Source organism: Micropterus salmoides, unplaced genomic scaffold, assembly GCF_014851395.1.
Source record: "Micropterus salmoides isolate LMB-PRFRI ecotype aquatic unplaced genomic scaffold, ASM1485139v1 Ms_hic_scaffold_10, whole genome shotgun sequence".
NCBI lineage: Eukaryota > Metazoa > Chordata > Actinopteri > Centrarchiformes > Centrarchidae > Micropterus > Micropterus salmoides.
The window spans coordinates 2,088,323-2,115,716 of record NW_024040041.1 but is presented as its reverse complement, the minus strand read 5'-3'; the positions used below and the strand labels follow the sequence as shown (position 1 = coordinate 2,115,716).

Below are 27,394 nucleotides of genomic sequence, written 5' to 3'. Positions count from 1 at the left end.
GCGCTGCTCTATTAGAGGGGCCCCTGAGTCCCGGAACAGATACACTACACCAAGTGTGAAGGCCAGCCATCAAGCTAGAGAGCTCTGCTTAGGGCATCACCCAGCTGCTGCTTCCCTATCAAGCACACGTACACACACACACACACAATTACAATGCAGAGAGTTTTAGATACACACATTCTACGGGAGAAGTAGCAGCACCTGCAGTCCCTGCTTAGGCCCACTGAAGACATACAACGCTCACCAATGTATAGTGTAACAATGTTAATTTTCTAAAAACAGCTGGTCACTGTAGTTTTTAACAAATGTTACTCAAACAGGGGGAAATAGTGCACTTGTTGTGTTATTAACAAAGGAACTATTTAACATTAACAGAATGTAGATGCTCAAAATAAACTACATTGTGTTTTCATGATGATGGAGGAACATGGCTTTCAGTGCAAAGCTGAGGCTTTTGATATGTTTTTAATAGTTTTTGGACAACAATGGAGCTCTATGGCATAGAGGAAGAAGATTTATTCATTGTTGGTTTTGTTTTGTTTTTTGGAATTTGTTGACAGAAGGAAGAATATAGAATATCGCCAGACTTCTACATTAATCTCTGGATCATTACACATCTAGTTTTTGTATCCTGAGAGCAGCTGATTGTTTGTTTTTGCCCTGGCACTGGCTACTGGCCTGGGGCTGTGGGATCCTGCATTGGTGGAAAAAAGCAGGTGTTGAGGTGGGAGAGCGAAAAAGTGAATTTTCAGTTTATCCTGACTGGAAGTTGCTGGTTAACATGATGGATGAGCTCTGCCCCCTGGCCTCAGTGTCTCTGGGAATACCAGGAACACAGTCATTTGTGATTGACAGAAACAAGGCAACAAATGCTGGATACTGCAAAAATAAAGAGTTGACTATGAAGTTAATCGATGAGATCTTGGGAACACAGACAGGACAGGATGCAATCAAACCCCCAGGTTAGCCAAATTATTACCCAACCTGTCTTCACCCACTTCCTGCTTCAGCTTTGGCCTGCTGCACTTACTGTAGTTTTTCTGTGCAATAAAACATTCTTACCAACATTTCAGCTGTGCTTACTGTCAGTTTGCGAATATGCTAAATTAATGATTAGTGACTGGTCTTTTAGGCTGGTGCACTGAAACAATACTATACACCCCTCCTGTTTGCACATATCATTGCCTGTCGTCCTTTTCTCCAGCTTCTTCTACTTTTCCCCCCAATCCCATCCCCCTTGCCTCTTTGTCCACCCACTCACAATCAACTGTGGGCAAAATGACAACAAAGGAAAGGAGATGAAAGAAGGAGGGAGACACAGAATGCAGGAATTGTGTATGTACGCTTGAAAAAAGCTGTTCCTTGGCAGATGTTTTTGTTGCATATGTCCTGCAAGGTTTTACATCATTTGGATTCAAGATGCCAGTGAGTGCCAGTGAATCACAGAGAGGGCCTCAGGGCTAAGAATATATCCCATGATCCCTGTGGAAAGTTTGATTGAGCACTGGTGTGTACAATTTGAAAGATGTACAAATGGGATTTCTATCAAGTAACGTGATGTGGCTGTCATACATGTTTAGATTTCCTCTCTCTCTATATTTTAAGTCAGACGGAAAATTTATCAGTCCCATTATGAACACCCATCTCTTCTACAGTGCAGTCTTATCTCTAAAAAGACAGATCTTTATAAATTCACATTGACTGCCCTTTTTGTGACTGTTCAGTGTTGCTTGTTGCTTGTTACATCAGCACCATCACCCAAACAAATTTTTTTTTTCGTTGGAAAAATGTAGCCTTAGTTTGACCCTTCTCAACCTGAAATGAAACCCTCCTCAAAGTAAAATTTTTAATTCGGCCATTGTCAAACATGCCCCCAAACTTTGGAACACCTCTGGAGACATCAGGGAGGCAAACTTATTATTTAAACTTTTGTTTTAAACCGTCTTTAAAAACACATTTATGTCATCTTAAATCACGAGAGACCCTCTGTTCTTATTCTCATTTTAACTACAACTAGAAAGTAAGCTGAATATCAGTGGGCAAGTCATTAAACTACCTCACACACAAGTAGGGCTGAACGATTAATTGCATTTGTGATATTATCGTGATGTGATAAAATGAGATTTTCTAATCGCAAAGGCTGCAATTACACTGTGGTCACATGACATGCCAGAGTAAACCAGTCTGTAGAGGAAGCATGAACTCCGCATAATTGCTCAGTTATTTTAGACCAGTTAGTTTAAACAATCAGTAGTCTCGTATGAAAGGGTGAATCTTCCGTCCAGTGACCTGGAGCTAAACAGTACACACACAAATTCTTGTGATTAAGTGAAGATTTATTACAACTAAAGTGAGGTTAAATATATCAAAGAAATAAAACAATAATGACTAAACAACCAGAATGTTGCCCCCCCCTCCCCCCTCTCTCTCACCCCCAACCGCTCGAGGCAGGTGGCCGCCCACCCTGAGCCATGGTTCTGCCTCTTAAAAGGAAGTTTTGGGTGTGGTGGGAACTGTTGGGCTACTGTAAATAGCATCATAGAGTACGGTCTGGACCTGCTCTCTTATGAAAAGCGCTGTGAGATAACTGTTGTTGTGATTTGGCGCTATATAAATAAAATTGAATTGAGAATGCCATCAGTGACAGATAATGTATAGCAGAAGTAATGGGGTTCAATGTGAATTTAGTTTTGGCGATTGTGGAAAGGATATATGACCTAAAGGAATAAGAGACGAATGGAAGTTATTGGATGATAACCAGTGTTGGGGGTAACATGTTACAAAGTAACGCATTACTGTAATCAGATTACTTTTGTAATACAGCAATGTCACGCATTACTGTTGATAACCTCAGTAATCACATTACAGTTACTAATAACGAAATAACCGCGTTACTTGCAAACTGGTTCTTGAAGTATCCGCTTAAGGGGAGGAGAGGAAAATAAATCAAACGTTGCTTTACGTGCGTGTTTGCGTAACACTTTTCCGACCTAACTTTTGACTTTAGCACCAGTTCATGAGGACGCAGAAATTGCATTGTCTTTTGAGGGGTGGAGCTATTACTTCATATTGATTCGCGAAAGGACAGCGACACCCTCTGTGGTGCGATTTGAGAGACTCCTACCCAAGGTGTGAACTACGGCTGAGCTAGGGGGAGCTTAGCACCCCTTAATAAGACATCAGCTCCCCTAAAAGCATGATTTGTGATATTTTGGGGGGTCTCTAAAATATTGACAGCATGCTTTATTGACATTACTCTCTATAATCGTCTATCATCATGGATCATACAGAGCGTCAGACTTCATCCAGCCAGAGGGAATGATCACCGACCGTCCACAGAGGGCTGGTTGCTCCGCGATCTCCTGGCCCTGTACGCTCCACCGCCCTACTCCCTCTCCGGTACGGGTTGTGTTGCTAGTACGACCGACCCGCTTTGAACGGTTCGTGATCGCTCCCTCTGGCTGGATGAATATTACACATGATCCATGCAATACTGCAGCTGGGGGCTCTCCGCAGCGCCACACAACTTTCTAAATTCTTCTCTCACGGAGAAAAGAAAGGTCAAGTCGCAAACACAGCCGCAGCTGTTGTGTGAAGCATAATTGTAGCAAAATGGCTGCATATGATAATAATAATAGCCTTATTACTGATCTGGGCATATATGAGGTGTAACTTTATTGTTATTGTGCATCACAGGTTATGTTACGCAGTAATCCAAAAGTAATGTAACTAGTAGTGTAACTAGTTTCTTTCAGCAGTGAGAAATCTAGTAAAGTAAGACATTACTCTAAAAAAAAAGTAGTAATGTGAAATCCATTACCTTTTTTGAGTAACTACCCCAACACTGATGATAACTAAGTTCAATTGAGCTAGTGTTTCAGGACTAAAGCTAAAGACTAAAAGATTAAGGACACCACCTTAGTGCTTTGTTGGTTTTCTCAGCTGGTATGGTGCTCAGACGGCTCCTCAACTAGCTGCTCGGTTCCTTGGTGTTCGTGGTCCCTCAGTGGCTTGGCGCGCCACACAGCCGGTCGCCAGGACTGGCTTTCTGCTAGCAGGTTTGTCCCGGGGGTCCATCCTAGTTGGCTGTTAGTTGCTGAAACTCTGCAGTGATAGGGGCGTTAGCCCTGGCTGGTGTTTGTTGATGTCCTCGATGTTGCCTCTGACGCGATCCTAACTGACTCACGTGATTGGCCCCAACTCCGTTTGTCGTTGGGAGCAACTTAGTGGAAGTTAATTTGAACCGAAATAAAGCTTTAAAAGAAACTTGGTTGTTTCTGAATTAAGAGTTGCGAGAATTAAACGGTCTGATGAACTTTAAACAAACAAAACAAAAGGTAAATTTACCTAAGGTTCTCTAGACCTCGTAGTATAGGCTAGGTACGTTGCTCTGCGATAAAGGAAAACTTAGAGTCGCGGCTATTCTTCCTCGGGCCTTGTCTGTTTTGAATAATACAGAGGGTTAAGAACTTAAAAATTAATTGCATATTAAATTGCAATCGCAATATTGGTATAAAAAAAATCTGTTTATTATATTATTTTCCAAAATCCTTCAGCCCTACACACATGTTACAGCTGGAACGGCTACAATAGTGTTGTATGTTGGGGTGTGGGCCACTTTGCTTGTTTCCTGTATTCACAACATCCTGACAAAACGTTTGACTTGTGTTATATTTTTGCTCTCTCTCACCTAGTTTGAGAAACGAATAGGTCATGTCATGTAATAGTTTGGGCTAAATGCTATAATTTCATGAACTCTGCAGTTCCCCCTTACATTTAAACATGATTCCAATGAATGATAATGTCTGTGTCTGTCTGTTTGGACGGTTTGATCACATTTGCCATAATGAATATTAAAGCTAATAATATGTCAGATGTTTTGTTCTTGACTTGTTCCACTGCCCCCAAGTAGCCGCAAAGCAGGTAATGCAGCTTCAAGTCAATAAACAAACTAGCACAAAAAGGTACACAGAAGCTCTTGTAGTCATGCATTTATCCTGAATAAAACAACAAAAAAACGTTAGCCATCTCTCCACACATACTGCATTAATCCAGCATCACTACTTAAAAATTTTCTCAGCAATAAGGCTGTAGTGCATCAGGCATATATGTATGAGATTTCCTGTGGCCCATTTGTTTTTCTCTGACCTACGGACTCTAAATCCCCAGTAACAGATGGTGAATGGTACAGGCTAGTAAGACTACATGCAACTGTCTAAGAGACAGGCACAATAAAGCGGAGCTGTGTATCCACACTGTCATAAAGTCTCTTTAACTCCCTCGACACTGTACATTAATGCCTGGCTCTATTACTACAGCTACTGACTTTTTCAGCTCCTCAGTCTTCTGCTTATGGAAGCAGGTTGTCCATTTCCTCCAAATCCCAGCTCTTAATCCCCTGTGTCATACAGGAAGCAAGCTAGCCTTTCATGCACTGTGAATTTGGGATGAGTCAGCTGGGGAATTATGCAGCAATGCATGTTTCAGAACTGTAGTGGCTATAAGGTGGCAAAACTCCATGCTAAGAAGAAGACAACTTCATTAATCCCTCTAGGGGAAATAAGGTTTTTACACTCCCGATCAGTTAGGGGTTCAAGGCTTTGCTGAAGGGCATATTGGGCAGTGCCCAGGTAGTTGAAGTAGCACCTCTCTAGCTAACAGTCCACGCTCCATATGACTGGTCCATGCTGGACTCGAACCAGTGACCCTCCATTCCCCAAGGCAGTTACCAGACGAGATAATCAAAGGTCTAAAGTCTGGGTCACCACATGATCTTTTCTCACCTTTTGGTGAAGAGTAATGAGCATTAGCATGTTAGCTTCACAAAGCCTGCCTCAGTTTGAGCTCGGATTATTGCGGGCTTGCAAGTTTCATAAAGCATTTGCATGGGACTAATGTCATTTTGAACACACAGTTATCTCCTTCATGTGAACATAAGCATGAACTGTGTACATTGGCATATGGCAATAAATGTTTAGTAGTTCATAGTAATCATAACGCTCGCCTAGCAGCTAGCCAGTCACACCATCAAAAACACCAGTGGAAAAACACACTGAGCTGCAGCGCACAGTGACAAGATGTCTGCCTGCTGCCTTTCCTCTCCCTTCCAATCACTATCTACCCTCCAGGCAGTCAATGTACATAAAGTTGTTACTGCGATGTAGAGACAGAGCTCAGTTCAAACTTTATGGATGAAAGAGACTTTTGTTACAGATTAATAACTCTCCACTCTAAAACTCTTGCTCAAGTCCATGTTGCTTAGCTGGTCGGCAACATGTAGCCTACAGCTGAACCAAAGCCGTGTGTACCGACTTCTCATGACCCACCCTACTCTGCTTCTGATTGGCCAGTAGTCCTTAACTAGATACTGCACATGTGCAACTCTGATCAAAGATCTGGTAAAAAAAAAAAAAAAAAAGGAATTGAGCATCAAGGCCTGCAGTCTGAATGTAGCCTTAATTTGTTTACCAAGTTTAAAACCTTGTAAATGTTGATCCTAAAACTGGTGCTCATATGTTGGGGAAAAAGTCCTTAAAACTTGATTTTTGAAATGTGCAGATGTACATTTGCACTTGTATTGCTGGCTGACCCAATCCCAATCTCCAGCCTAAAACCTGAACCCTCACAGACTTTGTCGATGTCACCTGTTAAGTGTGACTGTGGCAGGCTGCAAGTGCCCAAAATGGTGTAAAGAGACATCACTGGAAATTGTATAATGGGACAGTATTTTGCAACATATCACATATGTTATTAGGTTGTCAGATATTGAGATGAAGACAATCTGGGGTCTACCCAAAATAACACAGAACAGATTAAAACACAACACATAAAAACCATACACTGTAGAAGTGTAACATAACACACAGAAAAACTATAAGTATTACCTACCCGCCCACAAAGTGTTTCTCCAAATGAAGCACAGGTGTCCCTCCAAGCCCGGATCTGCGTGACTAGCTCCCAGAAGAACAGTAAATCCACTGCCAATTATGGATGATTTTAGTAAATAAAACAAATTGGCAGTCTCTCATTAAGTAAAACAGGACTATCTGAATGGCAAATAAGTCATGTCAGAATAATAGTCAAAATTAATGGTTGTATTTCAGATGAGTTGTATGTTAGCACTTGTTCACTGCAGGGGTGTATCTTGAGCCCCCTATTGTTCACATTGTATACTCATGACCTTGAAGCCTCTATGCTAATAATGTGATAATCAAATATGCCGATGACACAGCTATCATTGGGCTGATTAGTTCAAACGATGAATCTCATTATCGCGAGGAGGTGGAGAATGTTGTTCAATGGAGCAAGGAAAATAACTTGCTTTTGAACACTTCAAAAACATGTGAACTTGTTATTGATTTTTGTCACAATAGGAATCATGTGCCTCTTACTATCCATGACTCCAATGTGCAGATTACTGAGAAATGTGAATTTTTAGGTGTGACTCTTTCACATGATTTGAACTGGAGCTCTAATACGACTAAAATTGCTAAGAAAGCGAGACAGCGCCTCTTCTTTTTACGTAGGCTTCGAGAGTTCACTCAAAACACTAAGATTCTTTTGAACTTTTACTATTGTGTAATTGAGAGGGTCCTAACTAGATGTATTACTGTGTGGTTTGGTAATCTCACCTTGAAAGAGAAGAAGGCTTTGAACAAAGTGGTTCGCTCAGCCAGCAGGATCATTGGCTGTACTTTGCTCGCTCCTGGAGGTTACATATAAAGCTACACTTTTGAATCGAGCTTTAAAACTTGCTAATGATGCATTAGGCCATCCTGCAGGGGCCTTCTTTGAGATGCTTCCCTCAGGGAGAAGGTATCGCTCTGTCAAATGTTCTACCGATCGCCATTTCAACAGTTTTGTTCCCCAAGCTGTGATCACTTTAAACAAAGCACCTTAAATTAGGCACTTTGTGGCAATTGCTTGTCTGTTTTATGTTATGTCTCTTATGTTTTTTATGTGGTGACATTGCACTTTGAGCTTCTTGCATATTCTTTTCCAATGTGGTTTTATACTGCAAATGGCTAATAAAATGAATCTGAATCTGAATATGATTAGCCCTTTGTATAAACACAGAATTCATGTTTGATCATCTGAAGCGTCGGGGGGGGTATTTAATTTAATTTCATATTGTTGTAATTACCTGATTTTATTTCATTGCACTTTGTAACTTTGTTTTGAAAAGTTTTTTATAAATAAAGTTTGTTATTATTAATAGTAATAATATAAGACTTGGCCAAGTTCTAAGATTCTTGACACTGGCCTATACTCTCATGCACACACAGCCCAGTGGACATAAATCAAGTGGATTTAGAAATCAGGAACAACAGAATGAGCCATTAAAGGAAATAGTGCACCTGTGTGGTTCAGCCTGACAAAAGGCTCTGTCTCCTTGTGGTGCAGGATGGACGTCTGAGGCCTGGAGATCAGCTCATTGCCATCAACAAGGAGTCCTTGATAGGTGTGACCCACGAGGAGGCCAAAAGCATGCTGAACAAAGTCAAATTCAGGTGGGTGATGCCATAATCGTCCTGCTTACTTCTGCATATACTATATGCATAGTCCTGTGCAAAGGTTTTAGGCAGGTGTGGAAAAAATGCTGTAAAGTAAGAATGCTTTCAAAAATAGACATGTTAATTGATTATATTTATCAATTAACACAATATAGAGTGAACAAAAGTAAAATCTAAATCGAATCAATATTTGGTGTGAAGAACAGAAACCCTTTGCCTTCAAAACAGCATCTGTTGTTCTAGGAGCACTTGCTTAAAGTTGGGGATTTTGTAGGCATATTGTCAGGTGTATGATTAAACAATTACACCAGACAGGTGCTAATGGTCACCAATTCAATATGTAGGTTGAAACACAATCATTAAGGGAAACAGAAACAGCTATGTAGGAGGAATACAACTGGGTGAGGAACAGTCGAACTCTGCTAACAAGGTGAGGCTGCTGAAGACAGAGTCTGGTCAAGTCTGGTCAGATGTGGCCTTCATGGACCCTGGCACCTATTTCTAGGAAAAACGCCTAAAATAACATACCCAAAATAAATCATACCTCCTCAACCATTAGGCCTAGATGCATAATTCTGGTCTCCTTTGAAAGGTCAGAAGCTAAGGAATATAAATCCATTGTATATTAACATATTTAATTTACCATTACAGACTACATGGAATACAGAAAAAATATATTTTCATCCTCGCCTGGTAAAAAAAAAGCTATATTTTAATGCAATAAACCATCAAAACCATCAGTAGGTAGATTATAATGCACCTGAATATCTTCTAATACACCTGGAATACAACTGTAAATTTGATGAAAAGAAACTGATATACAACAGTTATCACAAATCTTTCAAAAAAATAGCAGGCGAATGTCCATGTTTTTGGCCATATTTACTGTTTAAATGTTCACTTCTATTGGTAGTTATCTTCAAAACATTATTTCTCTCCATACAACCATGTTCCAAATAACATAAAGCTTCCAAAACATTGAAATATTGATAAAAACAGTCAATATATATGACCAAAAGCACTCCCATGCTTTACAGGCCACAGTTTGAGAACAGAACATCCTACAGGCCCTACGAATCCGAACATATCCTGGACCTACGGGTCGCCAGCAGAGGCCGATATAGATCACTTCCGCCATATCAAAGGCTGCGTCCGAAAAGTCTTTTTTGCTTAAGAAGGTTCCTAACTGAGTGAAGTGAACCGGAAGTTTTTCAGTGGCAGCCATGATAAGAGCTGGTCGAATTCTCTAAAAGCTAAAGAAAGGTGCCTCAATGCTTCCTTTCATCATACCTTTAGCATAGGGTACACCAGACCATCCTTTACGAAAGGAAAGGAGAGAATGCCGTCCCACAATTCCTTGCTGCGGCAACATTTAAAGTGGCACACGTTCTCAAACTCAAAGGATAAAATCCATCAACCATATTTAGCAAGATCCCTGCAATACACACGCACATTATGATACTTTAATAAGACTCACAATTACCTTCTTTCTTTTGGTTTGTTTTCTTTTGGCTTTTTTGTAATCTGATACTGTTTCAACAATGTTTTATGTTTCGTGTTGAAATAAGCCATTAAGTGTTTTCTACAATAAAAAAATAATAAATCACCGACCATGACGGATAAAGGAGGTTGATCACAAACGTAAGTTACCATTGGCTATTAAGCCTTTTCTCTCTTATGCCATAACTTGCTAATATGCATATATCTTAAACTGTCAACAATAACTGAGACCCATGCGAGCTGTTACTAGTCTTATGTTATGTTATGTGATAATGTTGCAGCGTGTAGCCTCACGTTATGTACTGCAGCCTTCAGCAAATTAATTTTACTTTAGTCACAGATGCTGACACCCTCGCCTTCATAGTAAATCTAAAGGCTAAGATCAAGCTGGATAACCTCTACAGTAGGTGTTTCCCACACACTGATTTATTTGTGGTGTCCTGCCACATCGCTTAAAAGAGCAGTCGGATTCTCTGAGCCCCGCGGTCCTCCTTTCCTAAGTCCTTATGGATTCTCTTTTGCATCTTTCCTTGACCTCATGACGTTTTCCATCAAGGTCAAGGAAAGGAGGTTAGGAAAGGAGATTTTTTTGACTTTTCGCACCGCAGCCAAACTCTTCTTCTCCACTTCAATCTGACGACAGAAACGAAACTTAACACCAAAGCTGATCTAAACAAGATGGCGGCCGGCCAGACGGTCTCTGTTGACACAAAGCGCCGCTGTTTTTGGACGGAAAACGGCTAGAACAGCGAAAATTGATTACGCCCTCCATACCGGGTCAGTCCGTTCCAATGTGGTTAAGCCAAAAAGCCGAACCGAATCACAGGAACTGGCTGCAAAAAAATGGCAACAGGTGCTCTGGACTGATGAGTCAAAATTTGAAATACTTGGCTGCAGCAGAAGGTAGTTTGTTTGCTGAAGGGCTGTGGAGCAGTAATGATCCCAACATTATCCTGTCCTATCCTGTTTGGGATTACATGAAGAGAGAGAAGCAACTGAGGCTGTCTAAATCCACAGAAGGACTATAGGGAGTTGTCCAAGATGTTTGTGCCAACCTACCTGTTGAGTTCCTTCAAAAACTATGTGCAAATGTACCTTGAAGAACTGATGCTGTTTTGAAGGCAAAGGGTGGCCACAAATATTAATTTGATTTTAGATATGATATATTTTAGATATTTTTGAAAATATTCTTGGTTTACAGCATTTTTTTTCCACACCTAAAACTTTTGCACAGTGCTGTATGTCACTGTGTAAATGCTTATATCAATGTATTTGTATGTATTGTATCTCCAGCCAAGACAGTGTGGTGGAGATAGCCTTCATCCCAGGGAAAGGACTTTTTCCAAGCAGCGCATCTCTCCACAATGGGGTACAGCGAGCTACTGGCATCAACTCCAACTCTGGACGCTTAAAAGTCCACATCAGATCACCTGAGGTCAGCTATGCTTTTGTTACAGAGATCAAAAACACAATATGCCAACGTATGGTTCGTTCTATAATTATTTAGTTTCAAAACCAAATAGGAAAAAAACAAAAGAACAAGTCGTTTTTTGTTTTTTCTGTTTTAAAAATGGAAAAAACGGAAAACCAAATAACAGACATCTGTTTTGTTTTTCTGTTTTAAACCCATAATGGAAAACAAAGGAGCTGCGTTTTGTTTTATCTTTGACCGGTGTTGTATCCCTACAACCTGTTGTCACTCCCCACTCGTCACATATGGTCAATGCCTAACAGCGCTTGTAACGCACTGGGGATCCCTATAGCATCATAGGTCAACGCCGTGGGGGAAGCCCTGTAGCTCAGTTTGTCACAGTAAAGGCAGGTATATGATATTTAACAGAAAAGACTGTGATAGAAAATGGTTGGGGTGAAAGGAGGGCCAGAACCTTTGAATCAGGAGACTTGTGTTCGTGTAGCTATCTTGTGAAACAAAAAGTCAATATTAAGCTAAATATTTTTATATTTAATTTTACATAAGGCTATTTCTTTTCAGGTCACATCACATCTTATCAGCTGTGGCGAATATGATTGTAGAAGTGAGCACTATATTACAGAGCCTCGAACACTCAAAATTCTACGTCAGCATAAAGGAAGCATTTTGTTTTGGTCTGATCTGAAGCAGCTGGTTACCTGAGCGATCTAAGAAAATACCCGAATATGTTTATCAAGGGTTGTTTTCTCGAGGCTACGGCCAGGGTGCGACCTCCTCTCCCTCGCGCTGTTTGCTCCAGCCCCCCGCTCCCCTCCGTTCACCCTACTTTGGGTTGTGTTGCCAGTGTAACCAGCGCACTAGACGGTCAGTGGCTGTTCCCACTAATTTTATGCATAATCCATGCATTACTGCAGCTGGAGGCCCTTCGCAGCACCGCGCAACTTACTAAATTCTTCCATCTCACAAAGAAAATAAAGGTCGGATCAAAACAGTGTAGCCAAGAGAGGCTGAACGAAAATTACCCAACATTTTAATCCGTCCGTGATTCATGAATTTACAGCTCACCAAATTAACTAATAGGCTAACAGTTTATGTTTGCTGTGTACCATTGGATGTACTGACAACTAGGCTATCACTGAATTAATTTGAGAAATCTTAAAAAACGGAGGTTTCTCCAGAAAGCGTTCCTGTTCCAGTTGCTAGTGAGTTACAAACTGAACGTCCAATATTACATAGCTGCAGTCTCCGGTACTGCAGCTATTGTCTAAAAACCCACATATGTTGATGTTGAAGCTCATCTTAATGACACTAAATCAGGCACCATCATCGCTCAAGTGTATCTGCTGCAGGTTTATCAAGTGTAACACAAATCTACACAAATCGGACTCATTAAATATCAAAATAAATATTTTTTTAAAACAGAAAAACAAAAAACGATGTCTGTTTTTGTTTTCTGTTTGTTTTTCCGTTTTGGTTTTAAAACAGAAAAAACAGAAAACAAACTGGATTATTCCATTTTCATAAAAATTTTACTCAAATGGAAAATGATGATATTGTAAAATTACTTTTTTTTTTCTATATCCCAAATACACTTCCATATTTGGGGAATTTAAAGATATTTAAGCTAATACACTGTACTTTGGACTTGATTTTAATGTGCTATGTTCTTGGTATTTATGGAACCTGAAAAGTGTCATTGAAGTAATTAAAGACACTTACAGTTTAACTTTATAATGATTAATATTAAGAATTGATCAACTTGTGTGTGTAAATGTATAATAAACTGATAAATGCATTTTGCATTAAATGCATTATGAAACATCTTTTGATTTTGCAATTCCTGATGAAATTTAAAGTAATTAAAATTTTAAAGGTTATTAAATTTAATAATTTGTATATTAGAGGTAATTTCTTTTATTTTACTGAAAGATTATTAACAAATCATTTAAATGCAAATTGAACTGATCTATATCTATCTATATGTTTGTTATGTTATGAATTGATTTGGAATTTACAATGTAAAAGTCTGAATTATACTGGTGGCACACAACAGCCTCCACAGTAAACTCCACAATGTATGTGCAGTTGTTGATGAATGACTTTGTAATTTCCTGTAGAATAGCAGGTTACTGGCATGTCAAAGTTCAATCCTACAAATCAGATCTGTCCTACCAAAGCAGTTTAAAACCTTGAATTTTCTTCGGTGCAGATGTGTACAGAGGAGCCAGCCCCCGTGTCCTCACCTTCTCCTGACATCTGCCCGCCAGATATTCATATTTCAGGTAAAATACCTCACTATACACTCTTATTTTTCTTGCATTTTTTCCTCATCTCCCTCTGTCTGTCTATCTATAATTAGATTTGTTCCTCTCCTCTGCTGCTGAGACCTATGTAGGGGCTGGCTTCATACAATGTTTTTCTTACTGTGAATCCCATTAGAAGACTAAACCAACATCCTACTAACAAACTGTGTGTGTGTGTGTGTGTATCAAAGCCTGGTATATCTTATTCCTCTGTGCCAGAGGCGCTCCATTGTTGTCCAAAAACAATTACAAACAGTGAGCCAAAGTATTGGACTAGTTGACATATTCCTACATTACCATGAACAACAACTGTAGTTTTTTTTACTCACTCCCTCATACACCATCCTGCTGCTGGAAATACTCACTAGAGCACCAAATGTGGATTAATCCACAACTGAAAATAATCCCCAACAAATGTACTATTTCCTCCTGTTTGAGTAACATTTGATAAATGTTACAGTGGCCAGCTGTTTTAGGAAATTACTGAGCATTTTTTAAAATTGAAACAATATATTTGTGAGCTGTTTTTAAATGTTCATATCATCAGTAGGAACCAATAGGCTTGGGTCGGAGAGATGCATCCACAGGGTAGGATAAGTCAGAAAATATATTGTTGGTTTTGATCTTTAATGAGATTTGATGACAGTAACGGAATGCCAGCCTTATGCTCTTAGAAAACACACAGTGATACATTTTTGTATACTTACTTTATATATGTTTTGGATGTTTGTCCTGTGATGATCACTGCTCTTGGTTATGATCCTAACCCCCATCTCATTACCTTCAACATCCTTGTCAACCCTTTTCCATCTTAAAAAGAACACACATGAAAACAAGAGATTTTGCCTAAAGACTGAAAACAATATAAAAGAAAAAGGGCTTGATGATAAAATTGAAAGACCAGCAGCTTCAATGTAAAGGGTCATTTGTTGGTCCCAGCTCAAAGCCATCAGACTGTCTGTCCCAATCCTATTGGCCTGGATTACCCCAGTCAAGGTCCTAGGTGCTGTGACCACTTAGCTCCCCTCCAGGCTCTTATTGGTTAAGCCAGTTGCTAGCCATGACAGATGTCAGTAGTTTGTGGTGAGGTGAGCAAGTACAAATACTGGTTGGATATTTTTTACAAAGACGGGACTTTGACTCTTGACAATAAATAATTTCAATATGGTTTCAGAAGTATGGGAAGCAAGTGTGAAGCCTTGTTAATTAAATGTCAATTAAACTAAAGTTCCAGTGTCTGACCTGTCCAAAATTACAGCAGGAGGCCCGGTCTACAAAGATGTTTAATGATATAAACATGTCAGTATAACCCTATTTACTATTATCACCTGGAGTCCTACTATATTTTATAATAATTCAGAGTTTGTCTGTGCATGTATGTTATTTGTAAAACAAAAAACTTCTGTCACAAATAATCCACCATACTTCAGCAAACACCAAGGTTTCACAAGGAAGTCTTGTTTTTATCTGTGGTTGTTGTTTCTTTTGTGGGTGAACACTAATGGAAGGCAGGGAGACCCACACCGAGAAGCAGCTCCAATCAGACATTACAAGACGGTATTTTTGAGTCAGACAAACATATTTATCCTGTGGAAAGTCACTGCAGGAAACTCAACTGTGGGGGGTAAGATCATAAATGAATATATCTAACTAAAATGTTTGCACAAAATCTATGTAATCTACTATCAACAATCATGTAACATTAAGACTGAGAAAAAAATAACTGCTTTTGTGATCACATAAAAAAAAGTCATACCATTTGATATTGATAGTTAATAGGATAAATGTCAAATCATTATTTATTTCAAGTTTAAAGGCTGATTGTTGCTCCTGAGTGAAAGTTGAAGAAACCAGATGGTTAATTGTCACTTTAAACTTTTCTTTATGGTCAGAACAAACACTTGATGCCAAACAGTGGATCACTTCACAAATCTGAGGTAAAACATTCAAAACAATTATGATAAAATCTTATTCAGCAAATATGCATGAGGAAAATCTTTTTTTAGTCCCTTTTCCTCATCAAAATAAATATCTTAATAGAAAAAATAAGTTCTGATTCATTCATAATTCAAATTAATTAAATCAAACATTTATTGAACATTTGTTATATTATTAAAATTATATCCCAATAATTATCATTATTGTTTTATTGCCCACCCCTAGTTTACATAACCACTTCTTTTTTTCGGTCTCTGTGTAACCTCACAGTTGATATAATGTGTACACTACTTTCATTTTGACATTCTTTACAGCCACAAATTTTAATGTACATGATATATGTATGTATAAACTTGGATTGATCATGCAGATCATCCTATTTGAGTGGAAAAGTGTATTTTATGACGTGGAGTGGTATCTGAGTGTGACCAGAGTTTAAAGCACGGCTGTTGTAACAACAGCAGGTCTGTCAATCATCACCACTGGGCGGTGCGGTGAAAATCCTTTGGGTGAGACGAGGTAGAGGGTAGTCATGAAATCAGTTCATACCCCTAGCAACAGGGTGTGTGTAGTCACACACACTCAGAGGAATGGTTCCCATTGCCACAGCAAGCAGACACAAATCTGGGACAGACAAACTCATCAAATTAATATTAGGCATTGGCTGTCTGCCCTCCCCTCTCTCACTGTTTTTCCTCACTCTTATTTATATAATCATCCACCTTTCCTCCACTCCTCTCTTTTTAATCATCTGCTTTTCATCCCCTACCCAAACATTCTCACACACACCTCTCGTACCACCACAACCACCCACTTCCAACAAATCCACAGAGAATATCTGCCCATCCACTCTGATATTACAGATTATCCCCTGATATTCTTCTCCTGTTGTTTACTATGTGTACTGTGGCCTCACATACTCTCTCATTCTGTTTAAAGGGCATTGGCCCCTGGTTCAATGTCATACAGATATGGTGTTTTCTACATATATCTTTTCTACATGGGAATGTTTTTCATACAACTCATGGTCAGTGCCCTTTGTCTTTGACAGATGTCAGCTTCCTCCTCTTTCCTCCGCCCTCATTTTCCTTTTCTCCTTTCTCTAGATTCAGCCAGCCAGATGTTACCAACAGGGGCCAAACCTAAGATTACACTGGACCCCTACATACGCCTCAAATCAGACAAGTTAGACTTGGTGAGTACAGTCTTCTGGTCAGAGATGTTATTTTAGAGCGATGCTACTAAACATATTGAAATATTTACAAACATATACATGTTTGGAGTGGTTTATTTAAGCTGTGGTGCATTTACGCCTTGCTTTAGTTAATTTAGAGCATGAATCCTTCTCTGCTTGTCTACCTCTTTCTGTTTCTCCTTGTGCTTCTCTCAACCTTACCATTGATGCGCCCCATCTGTCATACTGGTCAACTCACCAAAGTGTGTGTGTGTGTGTGTGTGTGTGTGAAAGAATATTCCACCTGCTCTGATCAGCTTCAACTAGTGCATAACTGGCTGTCCCAGACAAATGTATTTCCTTTTATCCGGAGACAAGTCAGCAGGTATTGTACTGATGAGAAAATTATTATAAACGTACTGTTTAGTGGTTACAGCATAATATGATAAATGAAAAAATGAGATGCATGTGATAAAAAACACAGATTATGATACTAGTAACCAAAAGGGCTTAAAAGGCTTACACCACACCACTGGATAAATAATCCACTTACTGAAATGAGAAACTAAGTAACTAAATTTTATTTTACTGTCTGATGGACCTCAGCCACTTGAGGTAAATATTAGTTTGTCTAGAGGCTGATGGAGCCCAGTGGTCCATGAGGTTTATGATGGCTGCTTTACCACGGGCTTTGCACATACCCCGTACTACACCTCTGTTATGAGGCCTTGCTACTGGCCCATTGTGGATTTTTCCTGTTTGTTTAGTGTTTAGTGCCAAGGAGCTACGATACAAAATAGATAAAAATGTAAATACAACACTTATCCAGTAATCTAATAAATCATATTGATTATTGTTACGACTCTGGCTCTCAGGCCGCAACAAAGAAGGAGGATGCAACTCGAGGTTAAACAAAGAGTAGCATAAATTTATTTAAAATAATGCAAAACAAAAGAACAGTGTGACAGAGCGGTGTGGAAGGTGTCTGGGCAGGCAGGCCTAAATAGGTTGGGCTCACTGGCCATGTGCTCCAAATCTCCTTAATTGCCTGCAGGGAGAAACACACAGACAGCACACAGTACTGAGGCCCAACACCAAGACCTCTCGGGGCCGTCACAATTATATCTCCATGGTGATAAAATAAAGTCTGTTAAAGAAATGAAAGTAATAGGTGGAGGGGTGTCTGACTGTGGAGGCCATAGCATATGATGTGATTCTGCACTCAGGTTTTTAAATGATCTCAATGAAGCAAATTTACGCTTATGATTCTTCTCATTCTGATTAACTCACTTGCAACTTTTTCACCGTTGTAGCACTTTTTCATAACCACCCCCAAGCTCTCTCTTCATCTAATTATTGATCTTTCTCTAGCAGCCTCTCTCTGCTTGCTCTATCACACTTGCACTTCATTTGTACAGTATTTTTACCCTATCAGCACATTCTCTTACTGCTCCCCCTCCCCCCTGCCCTCCAGCTTCCCATCTCTCTGCTGATGGTCTCTGTTTTCCTCTGCCTCGTTCTCTGGCTTTCTGCCTCTGTCCTCTGTATAGCTTTATTCAGTTTTGATTTTAATTTTGGCCAGATCCTGCTCAGCAGTAGGTTGACCCTAATCTACCAATTCATTAATGGGATTAGAGGGAGACAGAGAGAGTTTAAATGTTGAACACAGGCACAATTCTCTCTTGATCTGTTGGCTCCTTTGCAAGAGAGAGAGTGAGATGGATTAGGGATATTTTTAGATTTGAGAGCTACTATAGTAGGTAAGTGTAAGTGTAACAAAGGACAGAAAGCCAATGAAAGAAGAATCGAAGGAGAAACAAACCATGTTAAAGGTTGAACAGAGTACACTACCTGTTGTGGTTTCTGCATATTACTGTATAATGACCTTGTTTAAGGTTCAGACAACAGATGGCTATGACAGGGATTGACTCTTGTGCCAAGCGTAGTGCATAAAGGTCAGCCTTTCTACAAAATGTTCTCACTGGATCGAAAATATAAATGCACACCGTAGCACATACCAGGAATCAAGGTTGGGTTCGAGTCCCTTTGGTGTATGTCATCCCCTCTGGAATGAAAGTATGAATGTTAGTCTGACACACCTACTTCCTGACCCTGTCCTGAGAACATGTCCTCAGGATTGCTGGAAGGAAATTGGAGGTTTCATGAGAAATTATTTACATTCTACAATTACACACAAATGACTCATGATGAGACTTTTAAGGCTGATTAATTTACTCTTATTAGTATTTAGAATCAATATTCTTTTGACTCTATTGAGTATTTATTCATCAGTTCTCTTCCTGGCAGTGTAGAGATGGCTTTAAATCACATGAGACCCTGGGTATAGAGATACATTTACAGTTATATAAATATAAAAAATATATAGAAGATGAACATGTATGTATTAAAGTTAAAGTTTGTTTTTGAAATAGTCTCACCGCATGTACATTTGGTGGAGCTCTATGGAACAGAGGAATACTATACATACAGAATACTTGTTAGTAGGAGACATTCATTGTGGTTGACTGTATGAAAATATAGAATATCGGTAGACTTATCCTTTAAACTTAGCCACATGCAAAGATGTTGTGTAATGAAATCAACAGGACGTTTTTCTGAATTAAAGAGAAATACACTCAGTTGCCAGTTAATTAGATACACCCAGCTAAAACTATCTGACACAACAGTCCTGCAGTAATTCCTCCCTAATGTTCCATTTTTGTGTATGCTGTTTTAGAGAGGCGTTGTTCAAAAGATAACCTCTGCAGACTGCATATTCTGCAGAGGGCTGCAGTTAGATAGAACTGATGAGTACATAGTTTGATGTTGCAATGGCACCATAATAAAAAGTCTTCCCTGTGTCTTCTATGCATCTGTTTTTCTTTCCTTCTCTGTCTCTCAGGCTTTGTCCTTCCTTGGGTTGGATGTCACAGAAGAGAAGAGGAAGAAGTTAAGACAGAGTCTGACCCCAGACCCACAAGGCACTGTGGCCTATGGAGGTGAAGCACACCTACAGAAACACACACAAACACACACAATTCCAGTTGTGTCAACAGCAAGGTGAAATATCTGTGTTGAAATCCTGTCAGATCACAGGCTGGGGCTGATGGCTGCACGTCAGTTTCTGGTTGTGTCACTTGTATGTTTGTTGCATAACCATGAGGCAGCTCTGTGTCCGTTCATAGCCAGGCAGACAGTCACAGCGCAGCATTTCTATGACTAGGTTAATAAATGTTTTGATGTTAAAACATTTTATTTTATCATAAATTATAATAATTACTGGTCTAATTATATCTACTAATTAATTTCTATTATATGTATATATAATAAAGTAGTTTAATAAATGGTACATTATTATAAAGACTTATAGATATAAGAAACTTCATTTAGAATTGCGGTACTTCTAGGACAGCAATCAGTAATTTAGTTTGAGCTCTAATTTCTTCCATACTTACAGGTGTACTATGTGAAACATTTGAAGTTGCACAAAACATCAAATGACAAAAAAAAAGTTTATTCTAACTTTTCTCTAAGAACTCCATACACCAGAACTTTAGTTTGTTTCAATTAGATGTAAAGAAAAAATGGGAACAACAAAGTCCTGTGGTGTAGGTTTCTATGGCAACAAACAGGGCACATGGTGTAAATCAGTCTCAGAGCTGTAGGTACAATTTGAACTCCACAGATGAATTTATTCATTGCGTGACTTAAACTGAACTTTTACTGAACGTAAGCCATTACTTAAACAGTCGCACCTCTCCTCCAGTCACTTCCTGTAAAGGTAACCTGATATCCCCTAGAATACACCCATTACCAGGTCAGGGAGCTCTGACCTCTTATTCCTCTGATGGCTCTCTTACTCTGGTTTCCTCCACCGTGTAGTCTGCTCGAGGCAGACGCACCAAACTCCTTTCTTACCGTGCAGGCCTGTTACGGAAACTGACTGGCTACAAAATTCGCACTCATTCATCGTCTATAGGAAGTTTAAGTTTCAAGTTAATAAACATATAGGAGCAAGAGCCAGTGACAACAAATTCACAGGTTTTTGTTTTCTCATGTTTAAATGTAAAACATTTGAAATGATTTCAGATAACCTCATAATTAAACTCACACAAGTGCCCAGAAACTTAAAGTAGATGAGAAGCAAACTTAGATATTTTAATATCAATTATCGCATAAATTAACATTTATACTTTTATTAATTTGTGTCTGTACAGTATGAAGCCCTTATCCTTTTTAGATGTATCATTTAGGGTTCGGGTGGCCATGGTAACCCTGGCCTTTCTGTCATCAATAGTAAACGTTTTCTATCTGTGCATGTCTGTCCACTCAGACTTCGTGGAGGCCACCCGGAACACCTTCCAGGAGAACCTGGAGGAGTTGGGTTTAGGGGCGGGTCCCTTCATGTTTTCCTATCACGAAGCAGCGAGTTTGATGGACACATCGGCCTTCCACTCCCCTGTAAGCGGTCCTCACAGCTTCTCACATGCAAGCACTCATTCACAGATTAAACAGAAAAAATAACTAGTGTGTGTGTGTGTGTGTGTGTGTGTGTGTGTAGACATATGAGTCAGAATGCAGCTACAGCAGTGAGGAGATGGAGCAGTTTCAGACAGAGGTGAAGCAGCTGCAAACCCAGATGAAACAGCTCAAGGTGAACACTCACACAGAAGAGCTAGTGGATGGAGAAAGCTTATGTGAAAACAACCACTATTATATCAAGCAATTGTCAAATATTATCTTGAGTCATCTTAGCATTTAACTGAGAAACTGACAAAAGTGTGAACAATATTTTTATTTCAGTGCCTTTTGCAATTGCTTATTTTACAGCATGTTGCTTTTGCTCGCACTCCTATTTTTCCAACTTTTTAGCTTTCTTTCTTGACCACAGACCAATTTTTGAGGAACAGTAGCAGTCATCGCTAGTCTCAGTGACAAATTCATTGCATTTCCTGTGGCTGCTTCATAATAAAAGCCAGCTCCATGGATCAGCAGTCGAATGCTTGTAATTGTGAAACGGCAGCAGTGTAACACACATACAGCTATGACACAGCTGTGGGAGAGCACACTTTGTACTTTAACGAACTCCTCCTACGGAATTAATCCAATCGACTTCACATTTTCGCTGTGCAGTCTAAACCTACTGATAATTAAAAGTTGTACAAACTGTGAGTTTTCGTCCACGAGCATGCCCATGCCGTGGCATGCTATGTAGCGCCACAAAGGGGACACCTTGATTAACACCTTCATGCAGCGTCCAAAGCGCGTGGCAAATTCACAGCCACACCGGCAGAGCTCCAGAATCTGTAACGAAGCCCCCTTACATCTTGACTCGCTGCATGTGCGAGGGCCCGCCCAACGCTGCTTGCAGCTTTAATTCTACACTGTAATGCACCTAAATCATCTTATCAGTGTGACAATGTAGATACAAAATTTACCCTATTAAATAACAATTTTTTTATTTTTATAAATGAAGTGGTTTCTGAACATAGCAGACTTTTGCATATTTACAGAATGCAAATACATGGTTGTATAAAATGAAATTAGTAAGGAATAGATCTTCAAACCGTCAGAGTCAAAGATGCCACGTACTTCAGACCCTGGGAGAAAAGCCGCACTAAGCCACAAACCAAAGCTCAGTTGGGAAACAACGGACACATGTCTGTAGTAACCAAATGAAGTATAGTGGGTGAGGGCAGAAGGAAGTGTTTTCTCTGTTAGATGTGGTTTCACCCAGCCACAGAAGACTCAGACCCACTGACCTGATGATCACAGCTGTAAAAACCTCCTGGGCTTCATCTGCTGCCTCTCTTGGCAGGTGATGCTGAAGGACATGGAGCACAGCAAGAAAACCCTGGAGGAGGAGCTGCAGAAGACCTCAGAGGTGAGAGATGAGTCGAAGCAGTGTATGGAGACAAATGTGAAAGTCCACCACTTGAATATATTTACCTTGGAACATTCTGCTGTCCTTCCCAGAAAGCATGTTTGACTGTGGAGGAGAACACCCGTCTGAAGAGTCGTCTGCAGGCGGCCGAGTCAGGGCAGCGGCAGGCTAGCGGTGCAGAGCAAGACTACGAGGAGGTCATCCAGCTGCTGGAGGCTGAGATCAGAGACTTGAAGAACCAGCTGGCCAGCAAGAGGCAAGCACGAGGAGTGGAGGCCACCAAGGTGAGTCTCAAGCAGGTGTTTAACTATTTCTATTTTTATGTCTTTTGCTATTTCTTCTTTACTACATAGAGACTACTCCATACAGATCTGAGTACTCCTCTGCTGGACACAAGTTATTTCAAAACCATTTCCATCTGGTGTTACTCTGCGATCTGTATTTTGACATCTGATTACAGGCCTTTGCATTTACACCTCATACCAGGAAACATCCTCGTTATCTTCATTCTGCTTGCATTTTCAGTAAATCTCAATATGCAAATGAAGTAGGTGGGTGCATCCTAGTCAAAGGAAGTGACACTGCTGTGTGGACTTGTCTTCTACCATAGCTAGGGCTTGTCTGTAGCTTTTGGACATGGCAGCTTGAGATAACAGGAAGAGACCACGTTAGGTGACCTTTTTATTCTTCCACGCTGTAAGGATGGCATTTAGCTTGTGAAAAAGTGATCCACATGTTCGCCAGTCTCATTTGAAATGCTGTTTCACGTGTGATAAGATTCTCATGTGCTTTGATCCACTTGGCTGAGGTCTGTTCACAGTGTGACACAGACCATCTCCACATGGGTTCTCTCTCTTGCAGTGTTCTCTGTGTGCATTTTTCACCTGCACCATCGTGTGTTTTTCTTCATCCACAGCAGATATCCAGATGCAGATATCATATTATTACCAGGTGGAAATTGACTTTTACTCAGAGGTCTAAAGGAAGGTGCAAAGTTAAGCTGGATGTACCCTTTATGCATGGTTACAATAGTCCTGTAGATACCTGCCGCAGGGATGGGCAGTATTTATAATACATTTATCTCAAATACAAAATATTTGATAGGGTTGATGAAATGACTTCATATGTTGTAAAACAATACTTCAGTGTTTTGTATTTTGTAGTTTAAAAATACTGTAAAGTACGTTGTGAGAAGTCTACGTGATGAATGCTGCCTCTGATTGGTGCCTACTCAGTAATTTGGCTAAACTTCACTCACTTCAAGGTGAGAAACGTGCAGGTTTCCAGCTTTCCATCCGTTTTTAGCATAAATTGCTACAATTCTTCAGTGTGTAATATTTCTGAGGATCTATCGACAGAAATGCAATATAAGATCCATAACTATGTTTTTAGTGGTGTATAAAGACCTTACATAATAAACAATTATGTTTTTATTGTCTTAGAATGAGCCATTTATATTTACATAACTTGCAACATGTTAGTTCAGTTGGTAAGGTGCAGGACTCATAACCCAAGGGTTGAATGTTCAGTCCCACCTCAAGATAACTTTTTCCTGTCTTCAACAAATGGATTCTGCAGCGAATGTTTCTCAGGTCATGGCATGTGCTGCAGTGTTTTTGTTTCGGTGTTTGTTCAACATCCACCAACCTACGGACACCTTTTCATTTCCCCAGTATCTCCAGGCAGAGGACATTCAGGGGATTCACGTTTTCTGACGGCTCTTTCAGAGGTGTGTCAAGCAGGCTACAGACTCTTTTTAGTGTAGTTCAGTTTTTTTTCAGTTTTTGTATTTGAAGTTTAACTTCAAATACAGACTTGCAGTAAACAAGCTTCTTGCACTTTTATTTTGTAGGCAAAACCACCAAAGAGGAAGTTATTATGTGAGTAACTGTAGCTGCCATGACTGAGATCTATAAGTATTTATGTATTTATTTATTTATATTTTTGCTGCTATCAAAGCACCATAATCTGGCAGCAGGACAGATATTATTGCTGGCGGGCAGTTTTGACATGGATCCATAATCATAGAGAGAATTTGCACATAATCATAGAGAGAATTAATGTATTCTCAGCTCTTGTGCTGTGTCTGCCACCGTAGATGTCCCTACGCTCTTTGAAAGGTTAGGGGGCAGTGGTAGACTGGACAGATTGTTGCAATTCACAACCCTCGCCACTAGATGCCACTAAATCGTACACACTGATCCTTTAACACTCCCTCTTAAGTTTCGGTGTTCATTTTAGTAGCCATGGCTAAATCATTTACCATTTTATCTAATGTTCAGCCCTCACAGTTCAAGTTAGCTTGCTACTTTCAGCCTACTTTAACTTTCATTGGTTGTGCATGAAAAACAATTAAGTGTTTCAATATTACATTTATTCATTTAGCTGACGCTTTTATCCAAAGCGACTTACAATTGCTATACATGTCAGAGGTCCCACGCCTCTGGAGCAACTAGGGGTTAAGTGTCTTGCTCAGGGACACAATGGTGGATGGGTCACAGTGGGGATTGAACCCGGGTCTCTCACACCAAAGGCAGGCATCTGATCCATTGCGTCATCGCCACCCCATGATATATACACAATATAATGCCGTCAACCCATCCACCACTCGGGTTTGTTGTAGTTCACAACTTCTCCTCAAGTCTAAGTGCGGAATGGGTGCTGATTTGTGTTTCATGAGAATTTTTCCTAAGTAAGTCTGCTAATAAACAAGACTGTGTGGCAGAGATGGGGACTGGAGTTAGAGACTCGGACTGAGCACGACTTAAGTCGCACACACAGTGACTTGAGACTCGTCCTCAAAAAACTTCAGACTCGACTCACGCTCGTGGTGCGGGACTCGTGTACAATGTTTATTTTTTAGGAAACTTCTGATGAGGGTGCTGTTATTCCCTCCCTCCATTACCTATAACCTGCCTACGTAACACCTAGCATCTGCTGTGCGCGGTCGCAAGTGAGAGAGGACAACAGCTGCTGTGCCATTCATCATAAACTTTAGCTTTATACAACAAGGCCCTAACAAAGAAACGCTGAACGCAAATAGGTTAGTAACCTGTGGTGAGTAAACACCACCAGCTCAGCATTGGCTATCTAATGTTAGTGTTGTGTCGTTCAAAGAACGTTTCGTTCATAAGACCTAATCGTGTGTATGACTCGGGAGGAACGGGTTGTCTCAGTGAGTGATTCGTTCATTTTCACGCATGCGTGAAGGATCTTGGACTCTTACGTTCACTCGTCACAGGTCAGCTGCCTGACTTGTTCACCGCTCACATGGGTCCTCCTCAGTCTTTCGTTCATTCTGCAGGCTGAGTTACTGCCAGCGTCAGAGAATGAGAGGCAGGTCGGCTGTCAGGTAACAGTCACTGGACTGACATTATATAGCTATTTTGTTAATTATGTTACATTTAATAAAGCATAACATTATTACAGTGCAGTGATGTTGTGCTAAGTTATAGTTTTAACACAGCCTAGTAACTTTAGTCCTGCTATTGTTTACAGCCAACAGCTGATGAGAGTTGTTCTGGGTCCGCTCCACTTCAGTACCCTGACAGGATTCTACCGGGGGCTGAATTACCTCAGAGGTCGTCTCCTCTCCAAAACAAAGAGACCCGGTCATTAAAACATTAAAACACAGCCACGTAGCAACGTTAGCGTTGGCACTGTGGTGTGTTTACAGCTAACAGCTGATCCAAGTCCGCCAGAGAACGCAACGTAACTTTTCCTTTTTATTTACCAACAGAGCCGTGCTGTTGTTTCACAGCTCCTGATTGGTGAACAACCTGCTGTGTTTGTGAGCGATGTGCTCATGTTCTTTTCTCTGTCAACAGAATCCGGACCTGATGTGGCCCATTCTGCGTCCAGACCTGCCAAACTGCTGCGTTTACAGTGCCTTGCAAAAGTATTCGGCCCCCTTGAACTTTTCGACCTTTTGTCACATTTCAGGCTTCAAACATAAAGATATAAAACTGTAATTTTTTGTGAAGAACCAACAACAAGTGGGACACAATCATGAAGTGGAACGAAATTTATTGGATATTTCAAACTTTTTTAACAAATAAAAAAACTGAAAAATTGGGCGTGCAAAATTATTCAGCCCCCTTAAGTTAATACTTTGTAGCGCCACCTTTTGCTGCGATTACAGCTGTAAGTCGCTTGGCGTACGTCTCTATCAGTTTTGCACATCGAGAGACTGAAATTTTTGCCCATTCCTCCTTGCAAAACAGCTCGAGCTCAGTGAGGTTGGATGGAGAGCGTTTGTGAACAGCAGTTTTCAGTTCTTTCCACAGATTCTCGATTGGATTCAGGTCTGGACTTTGACTTGGCCATTCTAACACCTGTAGATGTTTATTTGTGAACCATTCCAGTGTAGATTTTGCTTTATGTTTTGGATCATTGTCTTGTTGGAAGACAAATCTCCGTCCCAGTCAGGTCTTTTGCAGACTCCATCAGGTTTTCTTCCAGAATGGTCCTGTATTTGGCTCCATCCATCTTCCCATCAATTTTAACCATCTTCCCTGTCCCTGCTGAAGAAAAGCAGGCCCAAACCATGATGCTGCCACCACCATGTTTGACAGTGGGGATGGTGTGTTCAGGGTGATGAGCTGTGTTGCCTTTACGCCAAACATAACGTTTTGCATTGTTGCCAAAAAG

General features: G+C 40.2%; 1 protein-coding gene across 10 annotated transcripts in view; it reads left to right on the top strand.

The window, feature by feature from the left end:
* si:dkeyp-72e1.9 (syntaxin-binding protein 4) overlaps positions 1–27,394 on the top strand; it is a 112,221-nt gene that overhangs the window by 76,904 nt on the left and 7,923 nt on the right. For 6 of the 10 annotated variants that reach the window (XR_005447455.1, XM_038739301.1, XM_038739276.1 and 3 more), the window contains 9 exons: positions 8,404–8,510; positions 11,307–11,448; positions 13,655–13,727; positions 16,793–16,881; positions 19,763–19,859; positions 21,194–21,321; positions 21,422–21,514; positions 22,679–22,744; positions 22,837–23,043. Coding sequence is in view for 9 of the 10 variants with exons in the window: in XM_038739301.1 (XP_038595229.1) it covers positions 8,404–8,510; positions 11,307–11,448; positions 13,655–13,727; positions 16,793–16,881; positions 19,763–19,859; positions 21,194–21,321; positions 21,422–21,514; positions 22,679–22,744; positions 22,837–23,043 (1,002 nt within the window). In the remaining variant the exon portion in view is untranslated. The remainder of the gene's footprint in view (positions 1–8,403; positions 8,511–11,306; positions 11,449–13,654; positions 13,728–16,792; positions 16,882–19,762; positions 19,860–21,193; positions 21,322–21,421; positions 21,515–22,678; positions 22,745–22,836; positions 23,044–27,394) is intronic. The other 4 variants (XM_038739288.1, XM_038739320.1, XM_038739312.1 and 1 more) reach the window with 2 other exon arrangements.